Below are 24,997 nucleotides of genomic sequence, written 5' to 3'. Positions count from 1 at the left end.
GCCCCGGTTGGAATAGGTGTACCATATCCCTGTGTGTCGTAAGAGGCGACCAGGGTTGACATCAGGAAGGGCATCCGGCCATAAAACATTGCCTCACAAAAAGCCAAACCCCTGCACAGCAGGGAAAAATGGCTGTAAAAAAAAAAAAATTCTTGATCATGGTACATTATTTTCAGGTCATTTTACAACATCTGGTTTTGTTTTCTCTCATTGACTTTATCCCTTTTTAATCTTCCTTGCTGTCATTTATATTTTGCGTTTGTTTTCAGCACCCATTATCTCAAGGTCTTTGTCTTAGATTTTATGTTTATTTTTTTATTTTGGATTCTCTTCTTCAGCTTTGTGCTTTGGTTTCATGTTATGAATTGTTGTGTTTGTCCCGTTTCCTTTCTCAGTTCTCTCTGTTTCAGTCTCTGTCTCCATGGTGGTACTTAATTTCTGTCTGTCAAGCCTGGTCTATTCTTCTTGCTTGATTTCTGCAGTCTGCCTGGTAATTTTATTGAATGAGCAGTGCCACTGCAAAGCACACAGTGTTAATTTCCTTCAAGGGGGATGATTTTGGTACAATTTTACCAAATTATCGTTTCGTTCTCCTGATTAGCATTTTTGACTGGTTGTTTTTTTTTGATTCAATAGAGTTGTGTTTTTTCTCTGAGTGGGGTCAGTCTTTTCTCTTCTACTTTGTTGTCCAGCTCTTCTTCCAATCAATGTTTCTCTTCATCATCCTCATCTTTTTCTTATTCTCCTTTCTGCCATTTTCCATCCTCTTCCTGCTGATCATCATTCGCCTTGGGAGCATGATCAGGTCTGGGAGCATGCGCCGGAGCAGTGTGTTGCTGTGTCCATTTTCCACCGGTATTCCAGTGGCCTCTGTCTGGCCAAACCTCAGGCAGATGCCTGGCCCATCCCCATCTTCTTGAGATGCTAATCAATCTGCTGCAACCACGAGGCACGTGGTCAGCCCATTAGCCTCTTCCACTCACGAGGCTTCCTTGGTGAGAAAATCTGGTGAGCAGGATCAACGTCACAAAAACAAGCCACATGAACATACATCCACAGCTAACGCTCACGGACTATGCAGGGAACAAATCTCATTTGAGTCTCTTTCGGAAACCGCTCGTTGGACACAAAGTCTGACCAGCGATAGTCAAGGATTCTCCGAAGAGACCTGGTACCACAGGAATTAAGTCTCCATCCCTGGTCAGAGCCCAAGTCTCACATCTGTAGAGAAAGACTGGAAGCAGCAAGGAACTGAAGACTTGGACTTTCGTTCTCCTGCACAGATACCGACAGCACCACACCCCATGATCCAATGAATCCATGACACCCCAGGCCCAACTCAGAAGACTTCACCTGTGGCTCACAGCCAGCAGAGGCATAAATATCACTGCCCAGGTAAGTGAATCTCTCTGTGACCTCCTCATCCTCACCACAAACAGGTACAGACAATATAGCAGCATCATAGAGGTCATTGAAAGCCTGGATCTTAGTTTTGACCCAGGAAACCCGTAATCACAGTGGCTCAGACTCCTCAATCAGCACCTCGAGGGTCCCCAAAAGGATATCCAGAGATACTAGGGAGTCAGAGACGTCTTGAAGGAGGAAAGTTTCTGTTAAGCGGATTCTGCCTGGTTTGTCAGTGGCAACCTATATGGAAAGATCTGTCAGGTTTGAGCGAAGGCCCTGGATGTTTGAGGTCCACACTGTTGAGGATGAGGGAGGGGAGGAGGTTTTTGGTGCAGGGGAGGAGAAGGCGAGTGTAGGATGGGGGAGGATGGGGGAAGGTAAGGAGAGTTGTTGAAAGAGTGTGTGGGATTGCATAAGAGCAAGGGAAGAGGGCAGGATGAGGAGAATTGAATTACACTTTGCAGAAGAGAGCGATCTCTTTCTCCTGTATGTTCCAACTTTTGTTGTTCAGGTTTCTCTTGTGGAGCTTTATAGTGTATGTGTCTGTTTTCTCTATCTAATAAACAATGGATTCAAAAGGCATGATGAGCAGTTATTTTTAAAATTTGGAACATTTTATTCTGTTAACGATTATTTAGAGAAAGTCCAAGGAATATATATATATATATATATATATATATCCAGAAAGTATACATTGTATTGACTCCACAACCTTGTTTTTGTTTGTGAAGATTTCACACACACACAAAAACAAAACAGCAAAGTGAGACAAAAATGAGAAGAATCCTATTCTGAAAGTTTGTGATCAACAATAACAGGAACTTAGAGTAAGTTATGCAAAAGTAGCCAATCCATATACATGAGGTATTTTAAAATATTGGGAACATCGTGATGGTCTGACAGGATTGTGCAGAGGTAAGATGCTTTTCTCTGAGCTCTCTAGTCTGGGTTTGATTCCCAACCAGTTTCATAAGCTGGGAGTTGCATCGCAAAATATATCTTCAAGAGAGAGAGAGAGAGAGAGAGAGAGAGAGAGAGAGAGAGAGAGAGAGAGAGAGAGAGAGAGAGAGTATATGCTGATAAGGTATTTACCTGAAGGGGAATTCAACAGGGAAGTGAACAATGCTCGGAGGTGCCGATTGGTTCTTGCAATGCACCATGATGGTCACCTGTCCATGGTAGCCACAGCATGTTGCAAACGCGAAGATCGCAAAAATCTTTGAATTGGACACGGGAACCAAGGTAAGTGGGAGAAGATAAAAGATTCAAGTGTGAAAATGCTTTCATTTGTTGTCCAGTACTACAATGGTCAGAAACACATGCAAACACACACACAATGTGATCCTGAGTTTGTTTCGAAAATGATATTTTTGTTTTGTCCTAATTTCCCTCCTCCTTTTTATCCCATACTGTCAAGTCATGAATAAGCGTGAGGTTCTGAATAAGCGTGTAGGGTGGAACATTTTCCAAATTTTAATAAGAGTAGAGGGCGGAATAAGCGTGTAGGGTGGAAATACAAAAAGGTCTAATAAGCGTGCAGGTCCGAATAAGAGGGCAGGGTGGAAAAAACAGAAATGTGACAAATATAGAACATGGATTTTATTGTTCAAATACATACATTACAATGCCAAGATGCGTACTGCACTCTACACTTTTTCTTTGGCAATCTGTATGCACTTCTTCACACTCCTTCGGGCGTTTGCGTTGATTGCTTTGAATCTGCTGAACTGTGGAGTGAAGAGTTCGGATGTGGAAGACGAATGTTTGTCGATCACAGCTTGGATGTCATCAAGGAATGCACAGTCTGTTTTTGTTTCATCATCTGTAGCTTCGTGTGAGAGAGTGGAGGTAGACGGGAGGTCTTCTTGAATCGATACAATGTCTGTCTGACTTTCGTTCTCATCTGAATCTGGGGACTCCACCTCTTGCATCAATTCTTCTTGAGCCAACTCCTCTCCCTCACAATCAATCAGTTCCACACCCTCATCTCGTGGTACCTCACTTTCCCCCTTCCTCTTCCTGGTGACTCCCTTCGGTGGGGTGATGGTTGATGTCAGATCTTTGATGTCCGAAGGGGGAGTAGATGTCAGCAAATCCTTCCGAAACTTCAACATCTCTTCTCTAACAATGCTGAACAGTTTGTCAGAGACAATGTAATCGTCTGACCCATCAAATGCATTATTCAGGAAATTGACTTTCATAGCATGCACTGGATCCACCGTTAGCTCCTTCCAACTGGCATGTAGCATCTCCAGCATTTCATCCCTGCTAGGTTGAGGAATCTTGCTAGGGTTTTCCCTCAGCTGTCTTAACATCAAAGCTGATTCCTTATGCCTGTACAAGGACTTCAGCTGATGATGGACATGGGTATCATTGATCTGAATGTCACCAGTGATTCCTCCGCCGATGACCACCAATATGTAACCTCGAGCCAGCAACGCCTTTCTAACTTTGTCTGTGACATGGACAGAATAATCATCGAGTACGTATATGGCGAAGTTCTTGTAGGTGAACATGTTGAACCAGTTTGGCAGGTGCGATATGGTTTCAAGCATGTCTCAATCTTGTCTCAATGACACGAAACGATTGAAATACAAGTAAACCGCGACGTAAGTACAGTACTTCTCTGGTATGGGAGAGTCAGTCAGGCATTCAGCCATTTCACGTGCAGTGTGAGCTGTGCGGCCATTTGAGGTAAGGAAGGGGATGGAGGGGGAACATATACCAGAAACAGACTTACCTCGACGTAACCAGGATTTGGTGGAGGGAGACAGGTTTGAGAGTTCAGACTTGAGATAAGAAAGATGTTGCTTCCTGGCTCTCCTCAGGGTAGACACACACTTGTTCTGAGCTTTGTGGAAGGAACTGAGATTGCCTTCAGTTGGATTTGTCTTCCATGAGGAGAAGGCAAGTTGTTTCAGGACAACTACCTTGACACAAGCTCCAGTGTACCATGGGCGGGAGGAAGGGGATGACAACTGAAGACGGGATGGGATAAATCTATGCATGAGAGAGAGCAATTTTCTTTGAAAGAATTCCCAGGATAAGTTTATGTCGGAGCAAGTAGAGCTGGAAGACCAGTTTAGAAGTTTGATGGCTGCTTGAAGACCTTGCCAGTTGACCTGAGTGAAATGCCAGACTCGACGGCACTGAGGTGGTTCTCTAATAACAGCCAGAGAGATGTTTACTTCAACAAGTATGTGGTCAGATGAACTGATTGGAGCAAAAGAAGAACAGCAGACTTTTTCTGGGAAATTTGTCAAAATCAGATCCAGAAGTGATGGAGTACCATTGGTTGAGATCCTGGTTGGGAAATTGACAGATTGTGTCAGTCCCAATGAGTAGCAGAGGTATTTTGCTGAAGAGCAGGTGAGAGGGGTACCCACACCCAGCCAACTGGCATGATGGCAATTGAAGTCACCACATATGATGAGATGAAAGAAGTTTGACCATATTTTTGGCGAGCGAGGTGTAAATGGAGTCATCACTGTTTGGTGGAAGGTACAACACACATATAAACATGAGGTGGGAGTGGAGGGGAAGCCGTAGCCAGAGGTATTCCTGGGGGGGGTGAGGGAATGAGGGCAGTGTAAGGAGAGTGAGGAGTGGAATTTTTGATGAAGAGAGCAACTCCGCCACCAGGATGAGGCTCAGGTCTGTCATTCCAGAGGAGGGAGTACCCAGGGAGAGACACTAGGGAGTCAAAGGTATCTTGAAGGAGGAAAGTTTCTGTTAAACAGATTATATCTGATTTGTCAGTGGCAACCTCTACAGAGAGATCAGTCAGGTTAGAGCGAAGGCCCCAGATGTTTGAAGTCCACACTGTTAAGGAAGATGGAGAGGAGGAGGCTTTGGGTGCAGGAGAAGGGAGGGGGAGGTAGCGAGAGATGTTGACAGTGTGTGGGAGATTACAGAAGAGCTAGGGAATAGGGCCAAATGAGGAGGAGAAAAGGCTCGGTGATGATGGGATGACTTTTTGTACAAGTAAAATATTTTTAAAAATTGGAATGAAAAATCTTTCCCATGGAAATGCCAACAAGGGGCCTGATGTTTGTATTGTGGGACAGATGATGATTGTTTTGGTGGAATCTGCTTACCCTGTAAAACAGCAGACACTCTGGTGCACTGTACTTGGCTGAATATCTTCTTTTTGTTTGATGTACCATTCTCATTACAGAGCATTGGTGTTGCCGAAGCAATTTCTTGGCAAGTGTTATTATTGGGAAGTTTGCCATTGCCTTTCCAGCATTTGTCCATGCTCTATCCTTTTAAATGCTGAGCATCAAGTAAAGAAGCACCACATACGATTTTTTTATTCAATTAAGTCTTTGGTATGACTTGCAGAGGGTTTTAACCACTGACTGACCTCCCCAAATCAAGGCGGATGCTCTAACCATTACGCCATCGAGTCTGATTGAATCTCCTTAGCAATACATCAAGTCCCCAGAGATTCTCAGCCTCACCATCAGATGCGTCTTGGGTTGGACAAATCATACATCCGAGTCAACATAAAATCAGTGAATGGGTGGGCTTGCTTCTCCATCAAAGTCCTTTAACATCACTTCTCAATTTCTCATAGCTTCCACGTGAAAAGTGATGTTTAAGAACTTATTATTATTTGTCAATAAAATACTGATGCATGGAGTTTAATGGAGTTTTTACACTCATTTGAAGGCTGGGGATCCTGAGTCATGGGTGATAGATTGTGCTCCTGGATGCTGCAGACTGTAAAGGATGGAACTCAGAGCATCAACGACATTGCCTTTCAAAGGTTGAAGCACTCAGGACCTGCTCCATTACCTCAGCCTTCTCACACTTCTCTTATAGTCTCACTTCCCCTCCCCTTTTATTTTTTTTTTTCCCCACACGCATATTAAAAAGCCTCTACACACATTCTGAAACTGTGAAATAAAACAAAATGAACAAAGCTACAACAGTGAAAAGTACCAAGTAGCATGAAGCTACAAATGTTAACCAGACCCCCCAACACCCCCCCCCCGGCCCCCTTTCTCGAAGCCAGGTGCAAGTCCTCCTTGCCACAGGACTATGATGTATAATATAATTAGAGGGTTGTTTCACCCGCACAATGCCCTCACGCTTGGATCTTATATTGGCCAGTTTTACTCACAATAACCCCACAAAAGTACCCAACAACAGTTTTTTTTTTTGCATCGCAATTACCTTATAAATATTTTCACAACCAGACTTGAAAGGAAAATGTCAAAGATAAATAGATTCTGAAAACTATTAAGCATATGTTGCACACAATTGGATTTCGAATAATAATAACAATAATAATAATAATGTTAGATCTGGTCGACTCATGAGGATATATCCTGTGTTGTAGATATTATATTCCGACGATGTCTACTCGCAACAATGGATCCCTTTATTACAAAAAAATCAGCTTCTCAAAAAAAAAACAAAAAAAAAAAACAACAACCCCATAAACTTGCTTCATATCTCACATTCTTTGATTAAGAAAAAGCCTTGACAGTGTGGAAACCAATGCTGTGATACAAGGTCTAACATCACAGACATGTCAATGCCAGATACATCATTATTTTAAGCGAGGTATAAAATTGAAGAACATTAGCCTTGAACCCGGACTAAAATAGTGGAAAGATAGAAACTGAACACGGTGTCAAAGATGGAGACACCATTTCACCAAAATTGTTCAACAAATGTCTGGAGGAGTTTGTCCAACAGCAAAATAACGAAAATAGAGGAATAAATGTCGATGGAAAAAGATAAAACTTCGTATGATTCACAAGATGACCGTTTTCATTTCAAACAATGCCGAAGAACTGAAAATCATGGAGGAAAAGCTGAATTTGGAGAGTCCAAAATTGGACTAAACATGATGTGAAGAAGAAAAATAAGGACCACTCATTTCGCAGCTTCAGACGCACAGGGCTGCCAAGGCAGTTTTCCATTGGCTAGGGGGGTATAATCTTGGATGAAACAGCACTCTGACACAAGGATACTCCAATGGCTCATTCTTCCCAGTAAATTGGTGCCTATTTTGCTGACCTCAGAAGGATGACAGGCTGAGTCCACCCACCTGTTGTTATCTTTAATGGAATGACAGAGGCTCAAACTCAGGACCCAAAGATCATAAGACAGCCACCTTAACCATTGAGCCAACACCAAGCTTTTAATGGTAAAACAAAGATAAAACTGATGTTCAACTGCAAATTGATCTTTATAGAATTTAAGAGACCATCAATTACATTTCCTCAGGTCAACTTCTGCAAATGGATACGAATCTCACTATCTGCCATGATATTTCCTGGGAAAGCCACATTTCCAAGCTGACCTCCAAAACCAGTTGCCGATTGGGAATCCTCCGTCGTGCAAAGTCCTTCCTTGGCACACCTGAGCTCCTGACCACATACAAAGATTTCGTCCACAGCCTGATGGAGTACTGCTCTCTCCTATGGGCTGGTGCTTCCGCCTCTCACCTTTCTCGGCTTCACGTTGTGGAAACCAAGGCATTTCAGATCATTGGTATCTACCGCAATGAGGCCGAGTCTTTGGGTCTGTCACTCTCTCACTGCAGGCAGGTCGGTGGTCTTTCTGTATTCTCCCGTCTCCTCTCCGGCCTCGCCCCCCCTCCCCCCTTACTAAGTCTGAGATATGTCCTCCTCATATTTCCGCAGGATGCTCAAGGTCTGCCAGCAATTCCCTTCTGGTAAAGCTACCAAAATCAAGAACCACTGCTTAGCTTCACTGTTTCATTCCTCCTTTTCCCCACCTTTGGAACAAATAAACTCCCACACTATCTTCAGTCCCATTCTTCCCTCCAGGTCTTCAAAACAGCTGTTGACCACCATCTCTTATCTTTCGTCATCCAAAACCACGATCTTTTCTACCCCTGCAAATTCACCCCAAGCCCACCTCCTTAAAATTCCCTGCTTTCCGTCTTGAAAATCCTTGTCATGTAAGTACCTGAAAGTTCCTGTAGTGTCCATTTTGTTTACTCTGTGAACCCCCACCCCTCCCTCTCCCTTCCACAGATCTCCTCATGTCTCCCTGTTCTACACTGTTTTTTCCTTCGCTCTCCCACCCCTCTCGTCTCCTGCTCCTCTTGTTGTACGTTCTGTATGTTAGCTCTCATATGAGCCTCGACAGCATATACACAAAAAAGTGAAGAGGAGTACCAGAGCAAAATGGACAGACAACATCCACATAATTAAAAAATATCACAAAAAGCAAACCACCTTTGTGCCTGAAAGGAAAGTTAACAATCAGTGTATTCTCCAAGCAATGACAAATGACAATGAAAAATGGTCTCCAACAAAGAACATGGAGTTAAAATTGATCACCTTGAAATTAGCTGCAGAAAGATGGTCTTGACGTGACCAAAGGGACAAGAGGAGGAACAAATGGATCAAACAAAAAACAAAATTTCTTGATATTCTGGGCACAATCAAAAATCTGAAATGGAACTGGGCAGGACAGGTAGCAAGAAGAGTGTACAACATCATTTACAAAACGGGCAACCTAGAGAAGGCCCTGGAAGAGGCAGAGGTAGACTAAAGATCAGATGGAGAGATGAAATTGAAAAATTATTGGAGTGCAATGCCATCAAATAGAATAGAATGGACCATGTTTTGGGAGGTCATCGTCCTGCAGTGGACTAAATAGTCTGATCAAGTCAAGTAAATAATATACTAGCCGAAACCCTGTCACAGACGGATTCCGTTCATTCAACCACCCTCACCAGCTCACCCACACTCAAGGGACATGGACTGGACAGGGCGTGCTTGCCCCCGCCTACTCATCCCCCGCCACTGCCCCATTCCCCCCCCTCGCCTTCAATTTGCTTTCCCCCACCCAAAAATTTAATTACCCTGGCCCCACCTCCTCCTCTTCACTACCCGCCCCCCTGTCTCTTGATTCCACGCCACACTTGCCCCCACCCCCTGTCCAACCCCTCACACTCAACCCCGCCTAATTCACCCCAGCTCCCGCTTTCAATTTGCTTACCCCCGCCCAAAAATTTGCTTACCTTGCCCCCCGCCTCTTCACTCCCTGCCCCGGTCTCTTCATCCCCCGCCCCCACCTCTTCACTCCTCGCCTCCGTCTCAACGAAAAGTGTTTATTCTGTTTCAGAGTTGAAATTTGACTATTGCTACTATGTGTGATGCACTCTTACAGTACGAAGTTTCTTTCAGTCCAGGTCACAGTACCGAGAAAAACGTGACGTGACCGCTTGGAGGAGCACAAAATTGGTCTTTCAGTATTAATATATGGAAGATACAATGTTTATTGTTACATTTTTTGTGTCAAATTCACATTCTGAGGTTGTCAGCATGTGCAGAAGAGGGTTTTACATTGCAGACGCTATTTTCGAGGAGTGGAATTACACCTCTCAGCAGTAACGGTCTGTTGACGACAGACATAATGACGTCAGCGAATGACCTATGATGTCATGACGTCCTGACGCCTCTCAGCGGTGACGTCACACGTCGCCATGTAAACGAATGTAAAACGAAAAGTGTTTATTCTGTCTCAGAGTTGAAAGTTGACTATTGCCACAATGTGTGATGCACTCTTACAGGTACGAAGTTTCTTTCAGTCCAGGTCACAGTACTGAGAAAAACGTGACGCGACCGCTAGGAGGAGCACAAAATTGGTCCTTCAGTATTAATATATAGATTATTCATTCTTAGCCGCGTCTCACTTGCTCTAAGAGAGACGGGGCTCCAAGAGAGCTCCGTGTACTTCTTCTTCTGAAGACAAAACCTTTAGGACTCGGCTCTTTTATATACAGGATCCGGATCTCCTTAAATACTAAACACCCGCACACATCCTCGCATTGAGGGTGCCTTTTGAGAGCGTCTATCATGAACTTTTAAATACATTCGGACATTTGCTTTGAAGTTTCGAAAAGTTCACATTACTATTTAAAGATTATTCCATATAATGTGTAGTTATTTCGTAAATACACTATTTTCTCGTCATGAACGACGATCGTCCAGGACGGGTCTCGCTATTGGCTCCATCAAGGCACATGACGAAATATCGGAAATTGTTGTTTTTTTTTTTCTCTTCTTCTTCTTCTTCTTCTTCTTCTTCTTCTTCTTCTTCTTCTTCTTCTTCTTCTTCTTCTTCTTCTTCTGGTGAAGACAAAACCTTTAGGACGTGGTTCTTGGACACATTTGTCCTTGTTCTTTAATGGCCCCAATTACTCTCACCTTATGGGGTTGGTTGAGGGGATCGATTCTGGCCCATTTCTTTCCAGAACTGCTGGCCAGGCTTGACGTTCATACATGACAGGCATTTGGCCAGGGAGCTGGCGATAACTCATCTACTCTTTTTGAAAGACATTGTGGGATCCTTAACATCTACCAACAACCAATGTTGACACACACGGAATCTCTGGGTTAACTTCTTTTCGATGTTTGGTGCACACATTGATGCCTCGCTCTACACGCTCTACACGCGAAATAGCAATTTACAGCTGGATCGAGATTCAAACCCAGGCTAGACAGTTCAAAGACGAGTGTGCATACCTTTCTTTATAAGGTATGATATTCTTTCATTCCCCAATAATCTATCCTTACCATAATTTACAAACTGGTGTTTGTGGGTTTGTTTGTGGGGATACTCCTACAATTCTGGGCCAATTACATCCAGACTTGCTGCAGATGATCAGCAAAATCACAATTAATGTATAGGGTTTTTTGTTTTTTTTAAACTTTGCCAGTGGTCTTGAGGAGGTGAGGGGGGGGAGGACACATTCTCTAGGTAAATGTGTATCATGTAGTACTCCCTCCAGATGGGGGAGGGTGTTATAAGTCTCCACAATTTACAGTGCAGTATTCCTGTCGTCACGTTTTCTACTGCAGTGAGGTATTTTTAATTATAAGCAGTACGGATGTTTTTGCTTCATGCACGTAACCTGGATTATTTATTTTTCCTATACAGAGCTGTCACTTGCCAATACATCGCCCAAATAAAGGTATGTGTCAGATGAACGTGTTGCATGCTTGGAACAAGATCGCCCATAGGGTGGGTACTCTGCAAGTATATATATATATATATATATATATATATATATATATATATATATATATATATATATATATATATATATATATATATATATATATATATATATATATATATATATATATATATATATATTGTTGTGGTTACCAAATTCGCAAACCACCATTCAGGTCCCTTAGGTGAGGTATCTCGGTAAGTACATGTGTAGTTAGGCCCAAACCCGTTGTCTAGTGGGAATACATGTCATTTATGCGTGCTGCGACTCTTCAGGATAGCCGTTTTTCTTTTACTATCTTTAATTTGGACCAACCGCCATTGTTACCACCACCAACCACCGCTTCACCACAACCGCCACGACCTTCACGTCACACCTCGCAACCGTCGCATCGCCACCGTTCTTGCGCCGCCTGTGGGTACCGGTGTTGGACTCGTGCAGGGCGCGCGCCGAACAGCGTGTGCAAAATCACGGATTTTGTGCTTCAAAAACAGATCAAAAACGACACACGCCCACTTTTTGCCGTCCAATCGGTGAGCGAGGGGCGATTTGGCCCCGCCTCCAGGGCGTTGGAGGGCGATCGATATATGCAAATTTATGGATCAAAAAGCATTCACGCCCACTTTTTCTCGGGCCAATGGGGAGCGAGGTGAAAGGTCGAAGGGAGGGGGTCAAAGATGAGAGGGCGAAGCCACGGGGCTGATAAAAAGCGACCGTGTTCGTCAGTCCAGAGAGTAGTAGAGTAGGAGAGTCGAGAGGGAACAGAGAGTCAAGACTTCGCGGGCGGTGGAGTTGGCAAGAAGGAGCTGGTCGTCGTGTGCGTTGGAGTCGGAATGGAGGGGACGGAGCTGTGGAGAGGCGGCGAGGGCAGACGAGGGGGTGCTCGCGTCGTGCAGGGAGCTGCACCCCAGGGAGGCCGACAGCGTGACCTGGCCGAGGTGGAGACGCTCGTTGCGGGGCAATAAAAATCCTCTATACCCCGAGCATCAGCAACCCCCTCCTGTTTCCCCCCGCGCTGAGATAGTGCGACCAAGGGGGCCCCTTTCCCACCCCCTACCAGACACTGCCCGCGAGGCCCGCGGAGTTGAGGCACCATCGCCGCTCCGCGTCTCATCACCAGACGGGTAGGCCCGACCCGGTCTCGGCCTCAGGCCCGCCTCATCCTTGAGGGTATTCTTTTCCTTGGTTTTGGGTATGTGTTGTCGGCGCCGTCTGTGAAGTAGAATTGTATAAGTGTTGCCGTGTGCTCGGTAGTCGGTATTAGCTCTGCATTGTGTCCTCGCTTTTACATTTGCTTTTTGTGTAAATTGCATTGTGTTTTTCTTTTCTGTGTGCATTTGGTGGAATTGTATATGTGTGCTTCCCGTGTGCCGCGAATAAATGTGCTTTGTGTTGAACTGTTTCCCGCTTCGCTTCGTCATTTCCTTCATTGAATCCTCATCTTGCTTCACGTAAAGGGTTGGTAGCGGGCTGAATACGCCCGATAATTAATCGAACCGTCGAGGTCGACGATAACACCGCTCGGTTATCCCGATAGTACGGAACGGGTCGCTTAAGTGGCCCGTGTCCGAAGTCGACCTGCGGCGAGGTGCGATCGCCCGGTCTACCCTCCGCGTGGGTACTTAGGTAGGTCGAATTTGGCGAGCAACCCTATCCCACGCGGGGGCTGATTGGCTCGATCGCGGTGAGACCGAAAGGTCCACCCGTGACTGGTTCCCGGCGTTAGTCCGAGAGGGTCACGACTGGATTGTCCGTCCGGTGGGCGACGTGCCGCGATTCGAGTTACGTGGCCGTCAGCACGCCGGCGGGCGCGAATACCGTAACACTGGTGTCAGGTCGTGCGATACAAATCCATCGCCCTCCTCGCGGCACTGGTATCGGAGAACAGGAAAACGGGCTCTCCTGTCTCCAGCTAAATTCACGGGAATCGGTCCAGGGGTGAGAGAAGCGACCCCCGATTCCCTCCAAATTACGGGCGAGCTAAATTAACCCTTCACGAGAAGCAAGATGGCGTCTCAAGGCGAGCGGGTGCCGGGTGGATTAGGTATGTGTAATAGTAATGTAGAATCCATGGCCCAGGATGGAATCCCCGAGCAGGAAATGTTGATTGTGCAGGAACACGGACTCGCCCAACTGAACCCAGAGCCCGAAATGGGTGCGGCAGCGGCCGCGGTGTATGACACCTTCCCCCCCCTCTCCACCAAAACCCTTCCCCGACCCTTGCCGAAACGGCTCACCCAAGCGCACCCGACATGGCCCAGCTATGCGCCATGCTGGCGGCAATGACAAATGAAATGAAAAACGAAATGAACGAAAAGATAAATGCGAACATGAACGAAAAGATGGATGCGAATACACAACAAATAAACGAAAAGATGGATACAAACACAAACAAAATGAACAAGCAAATGAAAAAAGAAATGAAAGAACTAAGGGGTGAGACGCAGAACATGGGCCGATGCCTGCAGGCGGGCATGAAGGCCGTGACCAGGGAGCTGGGAATGGGGACTCCACGTGTAGGAGCAAACGAGCTGGAAGGGGGTGCAACGGCTGACAGGCCCGCGGTGGAGGCGGGTAAAAAAATAATTCGGGGGGCGTGTTGGGCGAGGGTCATGACAGAGGAATCGACGGTGACCAAAAGGGAAAAATTAAATGGGGAGACCAAAACGTGTGAGACGAGACACGAAATGATGACAACGGAAATAATAGTTGAGACAAGAGAGGTAAAGGGTGAAGAGTTGGCAGAGACACGGGAGATAGAAAAAATAGAGGAAAGACTACACGATGAAGACGGGGTAAGTGACGCACACACACACACACAGGTAGTAGAGGATAATGGGGGTGAGCTGGCGGACTGGGTAGAGACCCAGTGCGAGCACCTGGATGGCCTCCAGGAACGAGGGGAGGGAGTATGCCCCCTTGAGGCGAGTCACGACCAGGTGAGTTCGGTCGTGCTTTGCGAGGTTGAGGGGACGAGTGCTGTGGACGGGTGCACGGAGAGCTTGGGGGGTATAGAGGCCCCGGAGACCCTTGTGGGGACACAAATCCCCAGTGTGGTTGTCCCTGTGTGTGTGGTGCAAGGTGTGAGTGCGTCCCCGTGTGTGGAAGCGACCCCGTGTGTGAGTGGTGTGGTGGCGATAGTGCCAGGGTACGTGCTTCCCAGCACGCCGTGTGTGGATGAGGCACCGTGTGTGAGTGTCGCCGTGTGTGTGAATGAGGCACCGCGGGTGAGTGCCCTCGCGTGTGTGAGTGAGGCACGGTGTGTGGATGAGGCACAGCGGTTGAGTGCCCCCGCGTGTGTGGATGAGGCACGGAGTGCGAGAGAGGCACCGCGGGTGAGTGCCCCGCACGCGTGAGTGAACGGCCGTGTGCAAGGTCGCTGTGTGCAAGGGAGACCGTGTGTGTGAGAGAGCGGTATGTGAGGGAGATGTCGGTTGGCATGCGGGAGCACGCAGCCGCATCTCCCGGTGTGAATGTGATGGAGTGGACTGTGTGCGTCGTAACACGCAGGTGTGCGTGGGTGGAATGGAGACTGAGACGGCGACAGAGGAGAGAAAGCCGAGTAGCGGCTGTAGTTGTTTCGGGGACCGTGCCGGGTTCACCCAGCCGCGAGTACGAGGTTCGTGCTGTGCAACGCACGAGACCACCACGTGCTCGCTTGCGAGAGTGAAGTCCCGGTCCGGAAACGCCAGCGGTGGATTTGCCGATCCCGCGGACGGACAAAGTTTAGGCAGGTAAATGGATTTGGACCGGACGGGTTCTCCACGCGATCGTGTGTGTTAAGCTCCAACGGGCAAAGCACATGTGTTCGCGTGGGGAACCCCTCGAGACGTGGGGCTTGTGTTTTTTTGTATGCGCACGGTGACGCCATGGCTGCACGTGGGGTTGGAATCCGGCAGGAGGGGTATCTCTGCCGGATGGAACCGTCCAAAGAGGGACGAGGAACACGTGCAGCTGCATGACGTCACGGGCAGGTGCAAAGTGCGCGAGTTGCCGCGCTGGCGCTGCGCATGTAAAGAAAAAAAAAAAAAAGCAAGCCTCACTTTCGGGTGCACAGGATTCCTGGGCAAGGGGTGGAAGACCCCCTTACCCGGGGCACAGGATGGAAACTAGTTAGGGGGAAGGGTTAGCTTAGTTAGACCGACTTCATGGGGCAGGGGTAAGTCCTCATGGAGTCCGTGGAATGGATTAGTTAGAGGGATTGTAGCCAGATTTAGGTTGGGAAATAAAATGGGATTACTTTGGAGACAGAGACAGACTTTGGATGTGTAGAGGGGACGTAGCTTAGCTACGTAGGTTAAAAGGAACGTGCTACTAGTTTAAGGGACGACGTGGGAGCACGAGTTAGTTAGGGGATGTAGTTAGAAGGATGGCAGAATTCAGCGGTAAGTGTGTTGAAGAGTTGTTGGTGAGTTGTGAGGTGAGTACGTGTACATGTTGAGTGAGTGAGGCCAGCGGGTCTGTGTGAATGGAGCGAATGGGGAATGCATGGTGCGATGAGTGATTGGGGGGAGGAGTGACTCCCGCCCAAGGGACCCCGGGGTCAGTGTAGAGTGAGTTAGCTGGGTTAGTCAAATTGAAAAATGGAGGTCGTTTTGTTGTTGGTGGGAAAGTAGGCTCGAGACCCATTTGGAGTGGTGCAGGAGCCCTGTTGACGGGCTTGGGAGCGTGGCTGCGAAAGGTGAGTATCGCTGAGTGGGTACCCCGGGCACCAGGCTAGTCGGCCGCGGTAGGCCAAGGGCCCATGGGGGGCCGGGATAGCGTAGTGGGCACGGGTGCGCCTGCTTGGTGCGGGGGCCCGGGGCGCCATTAGCCGCGTGGGCAGTGTTGTGGGCACGGGTGACCCTCGGAAAGGGGCCCGGGAGGCCGGCCTGCCACGTGTGCGTTTCAGGGGAGGTGCCATGGGGGGCACTCCCCGGTGTTAGGGAGCTGGTAGGCTCGGAGGCAGTGTAGTGCCCGGGGGTGCCATAGCGGGAGAATCGGCAGAGGGTCGTGCCTGCCAAAGGGAGCCACGTGTCCCAGCCAGGAGACCGTGTGAGGGCACGGAGAGAAAATTGGGGGGCGAGGCCCGAAATTGTGAGGACACCAACACAGGCGACGGGAATCTGGGTTGTTAGAACCAATAGTTTAAGCGAAAGGCGCTTGTTGAAAGCCCCGGGGTAGTTTAATGGTTAAATGGTTAGGGTAGATTAGGAGATGTACCCCTCCGCACCATCCATCCCCTCGCTGTCGTTGTGGGCCGCTGGACCCACTTTGGGTTAGATCGCCGAACTCTGGGGAGGCCATTCTGAGGCTTGAGTTGGGCCTCGACACAGGACGTTAGCTCTCCCTTATTCCCCTCCGGGAAGGGAACGTAGGGGTTGGGAGTAGGCTAGGTGACAGGATAGGTTAGCCGAACAAGGACGATAAAGGGGGTTAGGGGACGATTTATAGTGGGGAAGTAAAAATAAAAACAACAAAAAATTAAGTTGGGGCTAAATTGGGGTTTGACAAATTAAGGGAGTGGGTATGTACAGTGACAGGCAAAGGCGATAGGTTGGGAGGGAGACAGGTAGGTAGGTCCGAGCCCGCCTTCCAAGTGGCCAGCACCACCGCACTCCCTCCACCAACCTCCACTGAACGGCAAAGGCTGGCCAACTTCATCGGCTGGCCGTGTTTTGCTTCAAGGCGGAGGCCGGCCAACTTCATCGGCAGCTGTGTGCTGCAAGGCCTGTGCCGGCCAGTTCATCTGCTGGCTGTTTTTCTTCGAGGCCTGTGCCGGCCAGTTCGTCTGCCGGCTGTGTTTGCCTGCAGCGGCCTTCTTCTGCGGGCTGTGTTTGCCTGCTCACCTTTGCCATGCCATGCCCACTGCCCATGTTCACCAGCCCCGTTCAATTTTGCTTTGCCCCCCCCCCTGTTCATTTCCATGTGCGCCAGGATCCGCAAGGCAACAGTTTGCAAGCTGCGAGAACTGCCCCGTTGGCAGCTACAACACGGGCCTGCAGTGGCGGCCCGTGCACCGTGTTTGTGTTCATGCATCCATTCGTTGTGCTCATTGCGTGTGCCACTTGAGCTGGCACGGAGACTGCGTTTGTGCAGCCCATGCACCGTTGTGGTTCACTGCGTTCAGTTCAAAAGGGAAGGCCTTGGACTGCGTGTGAGCAGCCAGCCACGTTCCCTGTCACCTGCATTGTTTGAGCCAGAGACTGCATGCGGGCAGCCTGGCTCCCTGCTAACTGCTTTCTTTTTGCAGAGTTCAATGATCCTGGGCCATGGTTTAGTGTAAAATTTGTAAGTTAAGGTTAAGATGTACTGTAAATATGAGTGCGCCCCCGGCATGTCTGTCTAGCGCCGGCAATTTTATTTAAGTCGTCCGTGTGAGTGAGTTTGTTAAGATAGTTACGCAGCCCTCAGGTTATTTATTTTGGGGACACGAATACCATGAATGTCGCACTCAGGGATCCGTAGGTAAAATGTACTAGGGGAAAACTACACATGATGGCACACGAAAATTTGACGACTCAGGACGAGTCTGTAAAAAGGGGAGGGGGTAGTGTTGTGGTTACCAAATTCGCAAACCACCATTCAGGTCCCTTCGGTGAGGTATCTCGGTAAGTACATGTGTAGTTAGGCCCAAACCCGTTGTCTAGTGGGAATACATGCCATTTATGCGTGCTGCGACTCTTCAGGATAGCCGTTTTTCTTTTACTATCTTTAATTTGGACCAACCGCCATTGTTACCACCACCAACCACCGCTTCACCACAACCGCCACGACCTTCACGTCACACCTCGCAACCGTCGCATCGCCACCGTTCTTGCGCCGCCTGTGGGTACCGGTGTTGGACTCGTGCAGGGCGCGCGCCGAACAGCGTGTACAAAATCACGGATTTTGTGCTTCAAAAACGGATCAAAAACGACACACGCCCACTTTTTGCCGTCCAATCGGTGAGCGAGGGGCGATTTGGCCCCGCCTCCAGGGCGTTGGAGGGCGATCGATATATGCAAATTTATGGATCAAAAAGCATTCACGCCCACTTTTTCTCGGGCCAATGGGGAGCGAGGTGAAAGGTCGAAGGGAGGGGGTCAAAGATGAGAGGGCGAAGCCACGGGGCTGATAAAAGCGACCGTGTTCGTCAGTCCAGAGAGTAGTAGAGTAGGAGAGTCGAGAGGGAACAGAGAGTCAAGACTTCGCGGGCGGTGGAGTTGGCAAGAAGGAGCTGGTCGTCGTGTGCGTTGGAGTCGGAACGGAGGGGACGGAGCTGTGGAGAGGCGGCGAGGGCAGACGAGGGGGTGCTCGCGTCGTGCAGGGAGCTGCACCCCAGGGAGGCCGACAGCGCGACCTGGCCGAGGTGGAGACGCTCGTTGCGGGGCAATAAAAATCCTCTATACCCCGAGCATCAGCAACCCCCTCCTGTTTCCCCCCGCGCTGAGATAGTGCGACCAAGGGGGCCCCTTTCCCACCCCCTACCAGACACTGCCCGCGAGGCCCGCGGAGTTGAGGCACCATCGCCGCTCCGCGTCTCATCACCAGACGGGTAGGCCCGACCCGGTCTCGGCCTCAGGCCCGCCTCATCCTTGAGGGTATTCTTTTCCTTGGTTTTGGGTATGTGTTGTCGGCGCCGTCTGTGAAGTAGAATTGTATAAGTGTTGCCGTGTGCTCGGTAGTCGGTATTAGCTCTGCATTGTGTCCTCGCTTTTACATTTGCTTTTTGTGTAAATTGCATTGTGTTTTTCTTTTCTGTGTGCATTTGGTGGAATTGTATATGTGTGCTTCCCGTGTGCCGCGAATAAATGTGCTTTGTGTTGAACTGTTTCCCGCTTCGCTTCGTCATTTCCTTCATTGAATCCTCATCTTGCTTCACGTAAAGGGTTGGTAGCGGGCTGAATACGCCCGATAATTAATCGAACCGTCGAGGTCGACGATAACACCGCTCGGTTATTCCGATAGTACGGACCGGGTCGCTTAAGTGGCCCGTGTCCGAAGTCGACCTGCGGCGAGGTGCGATCGCCCGGTCTACCCTCCGCGTGGGTACTTAGGTAGGTCGAATTTGGCGAGCAACCCTATCCCACGCGGGGGCTGATTGGCTCGATCGCGGTGAGACCGAAAGGTCCACCCGTGACTGGTTCCCGGCGTTAGTCCGAGAGGGTCACGACTGGATTGTCCGTCCGGTGGGCGACGTGCCGCGATTCGAGTTACGTGGCCGTCGCACGCCGGCGGGCGCGAATCCGTAACAATATATGTGTATATATATATATATATATATATATATATATATATATATATATATATATATATATATATATATATATATATATATATATATATATATATATATATATATATATATATAAGTCCTGTGTATTTAATTCTCTGTCATGCAGGAAGTGACCTCACATTCACAGAAGTGGCGTCGCATTTGTCACTGAAAGGAAGCACATGCAATAACAGTGTTAGTGCCATTCGCCATTTTGCTTCCACTCAGGAAAGTTGAATTTATACCATCGAAAACTTTTACATGATGCATCTGAATTTGGGCTGATTGCATGACCATTTCAGTTGTTTTCATAACTTTCACACTGGAGGTGAGACATTAGTAATTTTTATTCGCAGTAAAAATACAGTATATACAGATAAGTAATTATACTGTCATTGAAATTCCGTTATCACTTTGATAATATTTATGTTTCTAAAATAATCATTCTTTCCATTCTGAAACAAAAGTAAATCCACAAGCCTGTGAGTTATATTCGTAACAACTGTGTTGTGATGGTGGTAATTGGAGGGGGGGGGTGATGCCCTTGGCCCCATCATTTTTGACGGGCTTTACACCAATAATACAATATATACTGTTGATAAGTGTACAAACTTCCATCGACACGATTTTCATTTTTATGTCGAGGCTATTCGAGCAAATCGCTGGAATCATGTGGTTTACCATGGTCACGTAATGTTCCACATGCCACGAGATATATATAACTTGAACAACACTCGGAAGAGCGCATACCCCCACCATGCAATTCTGATCCACTCAAACATATTGGGCTCAATACATTTTTGAAATATCATGCCATATTTCGTTTTTGGCCCCATCTCTCAACGGTGAAGAATCACTTAAATAATTTTTAATAATTCTCGTATCTGCATCTGCATTCAGATCTTCACCAAAATCGAATCAATTCTTCCTTCTCATACACCCAACCTGTCTACCAAGTTTCATCCGAATCCATCCAAAACTTTTTGAGATATCGTGCTATATATCGGTTTAGCCTGACCTCTCAATGATGAAGAATCACTTCAAAAATTCTAGTAGTTGTATCCGGATCCAGACCTTCACCAAAATCTAATCAGTTTGTCCTTGTCACACACCCAACCTGCCCACCAACTTTCATCCGAATCTGTCCACAACTTTTTGAGATATCATGCACACAAACAGACAGACATGGGTGAAAACATAACCTCCTTCCACCTTCTGTGGCGGAGGTAACAAACAACAATGCGAGGTAACAAACTGCAATCACCTATTTTGGCATCACTTATTTAATATTATACTTGCTTGCTTATTTACTCAATTTAATATTACCGATCATCTTTTTTTTTTTTTAATCTCTTCCAGGAGTAAATATTCTAATCACCTCTTTGCATTGTCATTGTTGTTCTTTGGGTTATTTTTAATTACACAAGGTTGTGATTTTGATTACACAGGGTGGTTTGTGATTTAGGGATGGGTACAATAAACTCGAGCACGGTTGTGTTCCAGTTTAGCAAAGAGACCAATTGACCATTTGTCAAAATAAAGGCTCAAAAAAGCTTTTCAAGAACGGTTGCTCCATGTGAATGAGCTTTTCCCTCTCAAATCTGCATTGCCAAAGATATATTATTTAATTTTTAATGACATTGTTCAGAAATGAGAAGAGATGTCGTCAGGGATTTTTGGAAACCACTAGGAATAGGAACCAAATATAGTAAACCCATAAAGGTGCCAACAAGATATGATCAATTGTTTTAATCAACCAGGTTTGTTTGTATGAAAACATCGAATCATATTAATCGTTTAAACGTTGTGTAAAGTTTGTATCTATAATCTCTGCCAAATCTTACACAAGAACCTTTACAGCACAGGAAATGGAAAAGATAATAACATCTCGTAAATATGTTTCACCTTTGCTTTTGCAATTTGCATTGTTGTTTTTGTTACAACTTGTGATGGATGACACAACGCCAAGTGAGCCCCTAATGCGGTAAATTAGCATAAAGAACGTGAAAAAGCGTTACACACAAGCCCAGTGCATCAGATAGTACATTGTGGGACTGGTGTCCGTGTGTGTTCCATTTACTGGGCTCCCAAAGCCTGGCGTTGGCTTCACGGCTAAGGTGGTGGCTTTGGGTCCTAGGGTCCTGAGTTAGAGTCCCATTTTCCACTGAATTAACACCAGGGGGTTGACTCAGCCTGTCATCCTTCTGAGGTCTGCAAAATGAGCACCAGTGTACTGGCAATAGGGGCATTGGCAGCGGCATAGCTGCGTCCATAACCAATGAAGCAGCCAAAAAGGCTGGACATGAAGGGAAAGAGAGAGAGACAGAGACAGAGACAGAGACAGAGACAGAGACAGAGACAGAGACAGAGACAGAGACAGAGACAGAGACAGAGAGAGAGAGAGAGAGAGAGACAGAGACAGAGACAGAGAGAGAGAGAGAGAGAGAGAGAGAGAGAGAGAGAGAGAGAGAGAGAGAGAGAGAGAGAGAGACACACAGAGACAGAGACACAGAGACACAGACAGAGACATTGCACTCCCATACTCAAACTTGGAACTACAGTATGAACTGCGTTCGATCTCAACGGATCCAATCGGAGTAGTACGAGGGGTGATCAATAAGTCCGTAGACTGACTTTTCAAAAGCGATTTAACCAAAAACGGTTCTTTTTCTACTTTGAAACATTAGGCCACGGATTTACTGATCAACCCTCTGCCATCTGAGCACAGACAAGTAGGTTTGCTCCTGAATTGATTCCAGAAATGTGTCTGCAATATATATATATATATATATATATATATATATATATATATATATATATATATATATATATATATGTATATATATATATATACACATATATAATCAATGAATAAAGTCTAAATCGATTCATTCCGAACAGATGTTTCTGTACATGTGAATGAATGAAAAAACAAAAAAAAGCAAGTCAACGCTTCCCTCCCCCCCCCCTCCCGAACTGATCTCTACCTGTATATATTCAAACGAATGATCGAAGAATTCTTTCACATTCGCATCATATGGCCCAGGATGGCGGTGTAGGTGTGGTTGGATGAAACAATCGGACATTTTCAACAAAAAGAACCCTCCACGAGCCTTCCTGCGATCCACGAACGTGAACTGAAGTCCAAATCAGATCAAGTCTTCACCAAATCCCCCGTGGCACCCGACTCCCCTCATCGTGCTGCCGTTGCCATGACATCCGCATGATGAAGGCGCTAAAATCACCGCTTTGTCGCCTCCACGGAAAAACATGTAATAAAATCCTTCATTTGAGTAAATAACTGTTTATGTGCCGATTAAACGGAGAAAATGAGGAAACGGGCTTGGAGGGTGTTACAGAATGCAGTCCGAGATCGGAGGGGGTTCAAAACGCCGAGACGGACAAACGCACGGACAGACCGGTTACCTGCATCACCTGTCCCCGTGTGTGTAACCGCGATTGGTATGCCGCTTCACGGAGGCCTTTGCGCATCGCGGGTGTTTCAATCATTCGGAGAGTTCGCGCGTCGAGAGCCACGACTTACCGCTCACGGAAAACATAACCTGAGGAAAATGGCATTTCATGACACACACGAACGGGGCTCGAGCCCAACCGGTTGGACACCTGTTGAGAGAATTAAATAAAGGAACCGGCCAGGCTGGCGAACCGCTTTTCCAGCAGCAATGGCGTAGCAAATGAATCGGTGGTGAAATGAGAGAATTTGGGATGTGAATAATGGAAGCGAGCTTACCGGAGCGAAAATAACCATACACATCGGGAAGGGATCAACGACCTCTCCTCCTCACATCTCCCTCGGCCACCTCTTCTTTTCTTCCCCTTTTTTTTCTTTCTATACACTCTAATTGTTTCCTCTTTTATCAATCCTCTGTTCCGTCTTTCTTCATCTCGATATTTCTTTTTCTTCTTCTTCTTCTTCTTCTAGCGCTGCACTCGTTGCGCGCCGATCCACGCCACCCCTAATCTTCTTCTTCTTCTTCTTCTTCAAGCGCTGCACCGTTGCGCGCCGATCCACGCCACCCCTAATCTTCTTCTTCTTCTTCTTCTTCAAGCGCTGCACTCGTTGCGCGCCGATCCACGCCACCCCTAATCTTCTTCTTCTTCTTCTTCAAGCGCTGCACACGTTGCGCGCCGATACACGCCACTCCCCCCCTCCACACACCAATCAATATCTCCTGTAATCCTGCATTTCGGTATAATCGGATCCTTCTCCTGCATACCAACGTGCAGGCCCAACACGATGTCGGGATTTACTACAACAGGTTGAAAAAAAAAAAGAAGCATCGTTCCCGTGATTCCAGGTGTGCCCACAGAATTGTTCTTCAGGTTCGTTTCCTTGTGTGGATCGAACAAACATGGTAATTGATTTTTTGTTTTTAACGTAACAAGCCCTCCACACTCATTAATTTGTGTGAACACAATTAACCAACTCGGAAAAAACTTCCACGGCACGCGGTACTTAACTGCGTCCTGGTGTCCTGCTGACACGTATTTACCTCAAGACAAACACATCATCAGGTACTTTTGAGCAATTCCACGATGACGATCGAGTGACGAGTCCCCACCCTTTCCACAGAGCGAAGATACTGCGCCCAAGTGGTCTCATTGCGATGATTGCACGAAGTGGTTTGCCATTGCCTTCCCAAAAGGAACATGAAACTCGATAAAAGAGTTCGCCACACAATGGCGGACATTGGGAACAAGCTAAAATGAGCTAAGTAAGATCCTCGTCCTCTTAATGATGACGTCATAAAAACGAATATGACGTCATTGTGATGTATCAGGTTTGCGATAAATAATTATCTGTGCTAATGCCCGGCTTGATTCCCGCAAACAAAATTCAAACAGCTTGCCTAGTTTCGGATATAATGGTATAGGTGATTTACATTAGCGGCGATATTATGACGTCAACTTTTTTTTTCTTGGAAGAATTTCCAAAATCGGAGATGGTTCCTGCCTGCGCGTGGGCTTTCTGCATATACATGGCAAGTTTCACGAAGATCCGATGAAAACTCTGGGTTGTGAAACAAAAAATGTCAAAAAATAGGAATGACGTCATAAAAATTGATATGACATCATAGTGATGTATCATATGTGCGGTAATTCATCTCTGCTAATGCCCTGTTCGATTCCCGTAAACAGAATTCAAAAAGCTTGCCTAGTTTCGGAGATAATTTTTTAGGCGATTTCCATTAGTGGAGATATTTTGACGTCATAACTTTTTTTTCTAGGAGGAATTTTCAAAATCGGAGATGGTTCCTGTCTGCGCAGGGAATTTTTACATATATATGCCAAGTTTCAGGAAGTTTCGATGAAAACTG

At 47.0% G+C, this 24,997-nt stretch overlaps 1 protein-coding gene across 3 annotated transcripts in view; it reads right to left on the bottom strand.

Annotated features, from left to right (window-relative positions):
* The window catches only part of LOC147014042 (synaptoporin-like), a 42,548-nt gene extending 18,794 nt beyond the window's left edge, over positions 1 to 23,754 (bottom strand). The window contains exons 1-4 of one of the 3 annotated variants that reach the window (XM_085851626.1): positions 23,410 to 23,754; positions 23,085 to 23,221; positions 22,646 to 22,914; positions 2,500 to 2,624 (exon numbers count right to left, since the gene is read on the bottom strand). In XM_085851626.1, coding sequence (XP_085707752.1) covers positions 2,500 to 2,624; positions 22,646 to 22,744 — 224 coding nt within the window. In that variant the 5' untranslated portion in view covers positions 22,745 to 22,914; positions 23,085 to 23,221; positions 23,410 to 23,754. The remainder of the gene's footprint in view (positions 1 to 2,499; positions 2,625 to 22,645; positions 22,915 to 23,084; positions 23,222 to 23,409) is intronic. The other 2 variants (XM_085851627.1, XM_085851629.1) reach the window with 2 other exon arrangements.
* Positions 23,755 to 24,997: the final 1,243 nt, after the last annotated feature.

This window comes from Eptatretus burgeri, chromosome 13 (genome assembly GCF_056783735.1).
Source record: "Eptatretus burgeri isolate ZD-2024b chromosome 13, Ebu_testis_v1, whole genome shotgun sequence".
NCBI lineage: Eukaryota > Metazoa > Chordata > Myxini > Myxiniformes > Myxinidae > Eptatretus > Eptatretus burgeri.
Note: the sequence above shows the minus strand (reverse complement) of the source record. Positions and strands in the feature narration are given on the sequence as shown.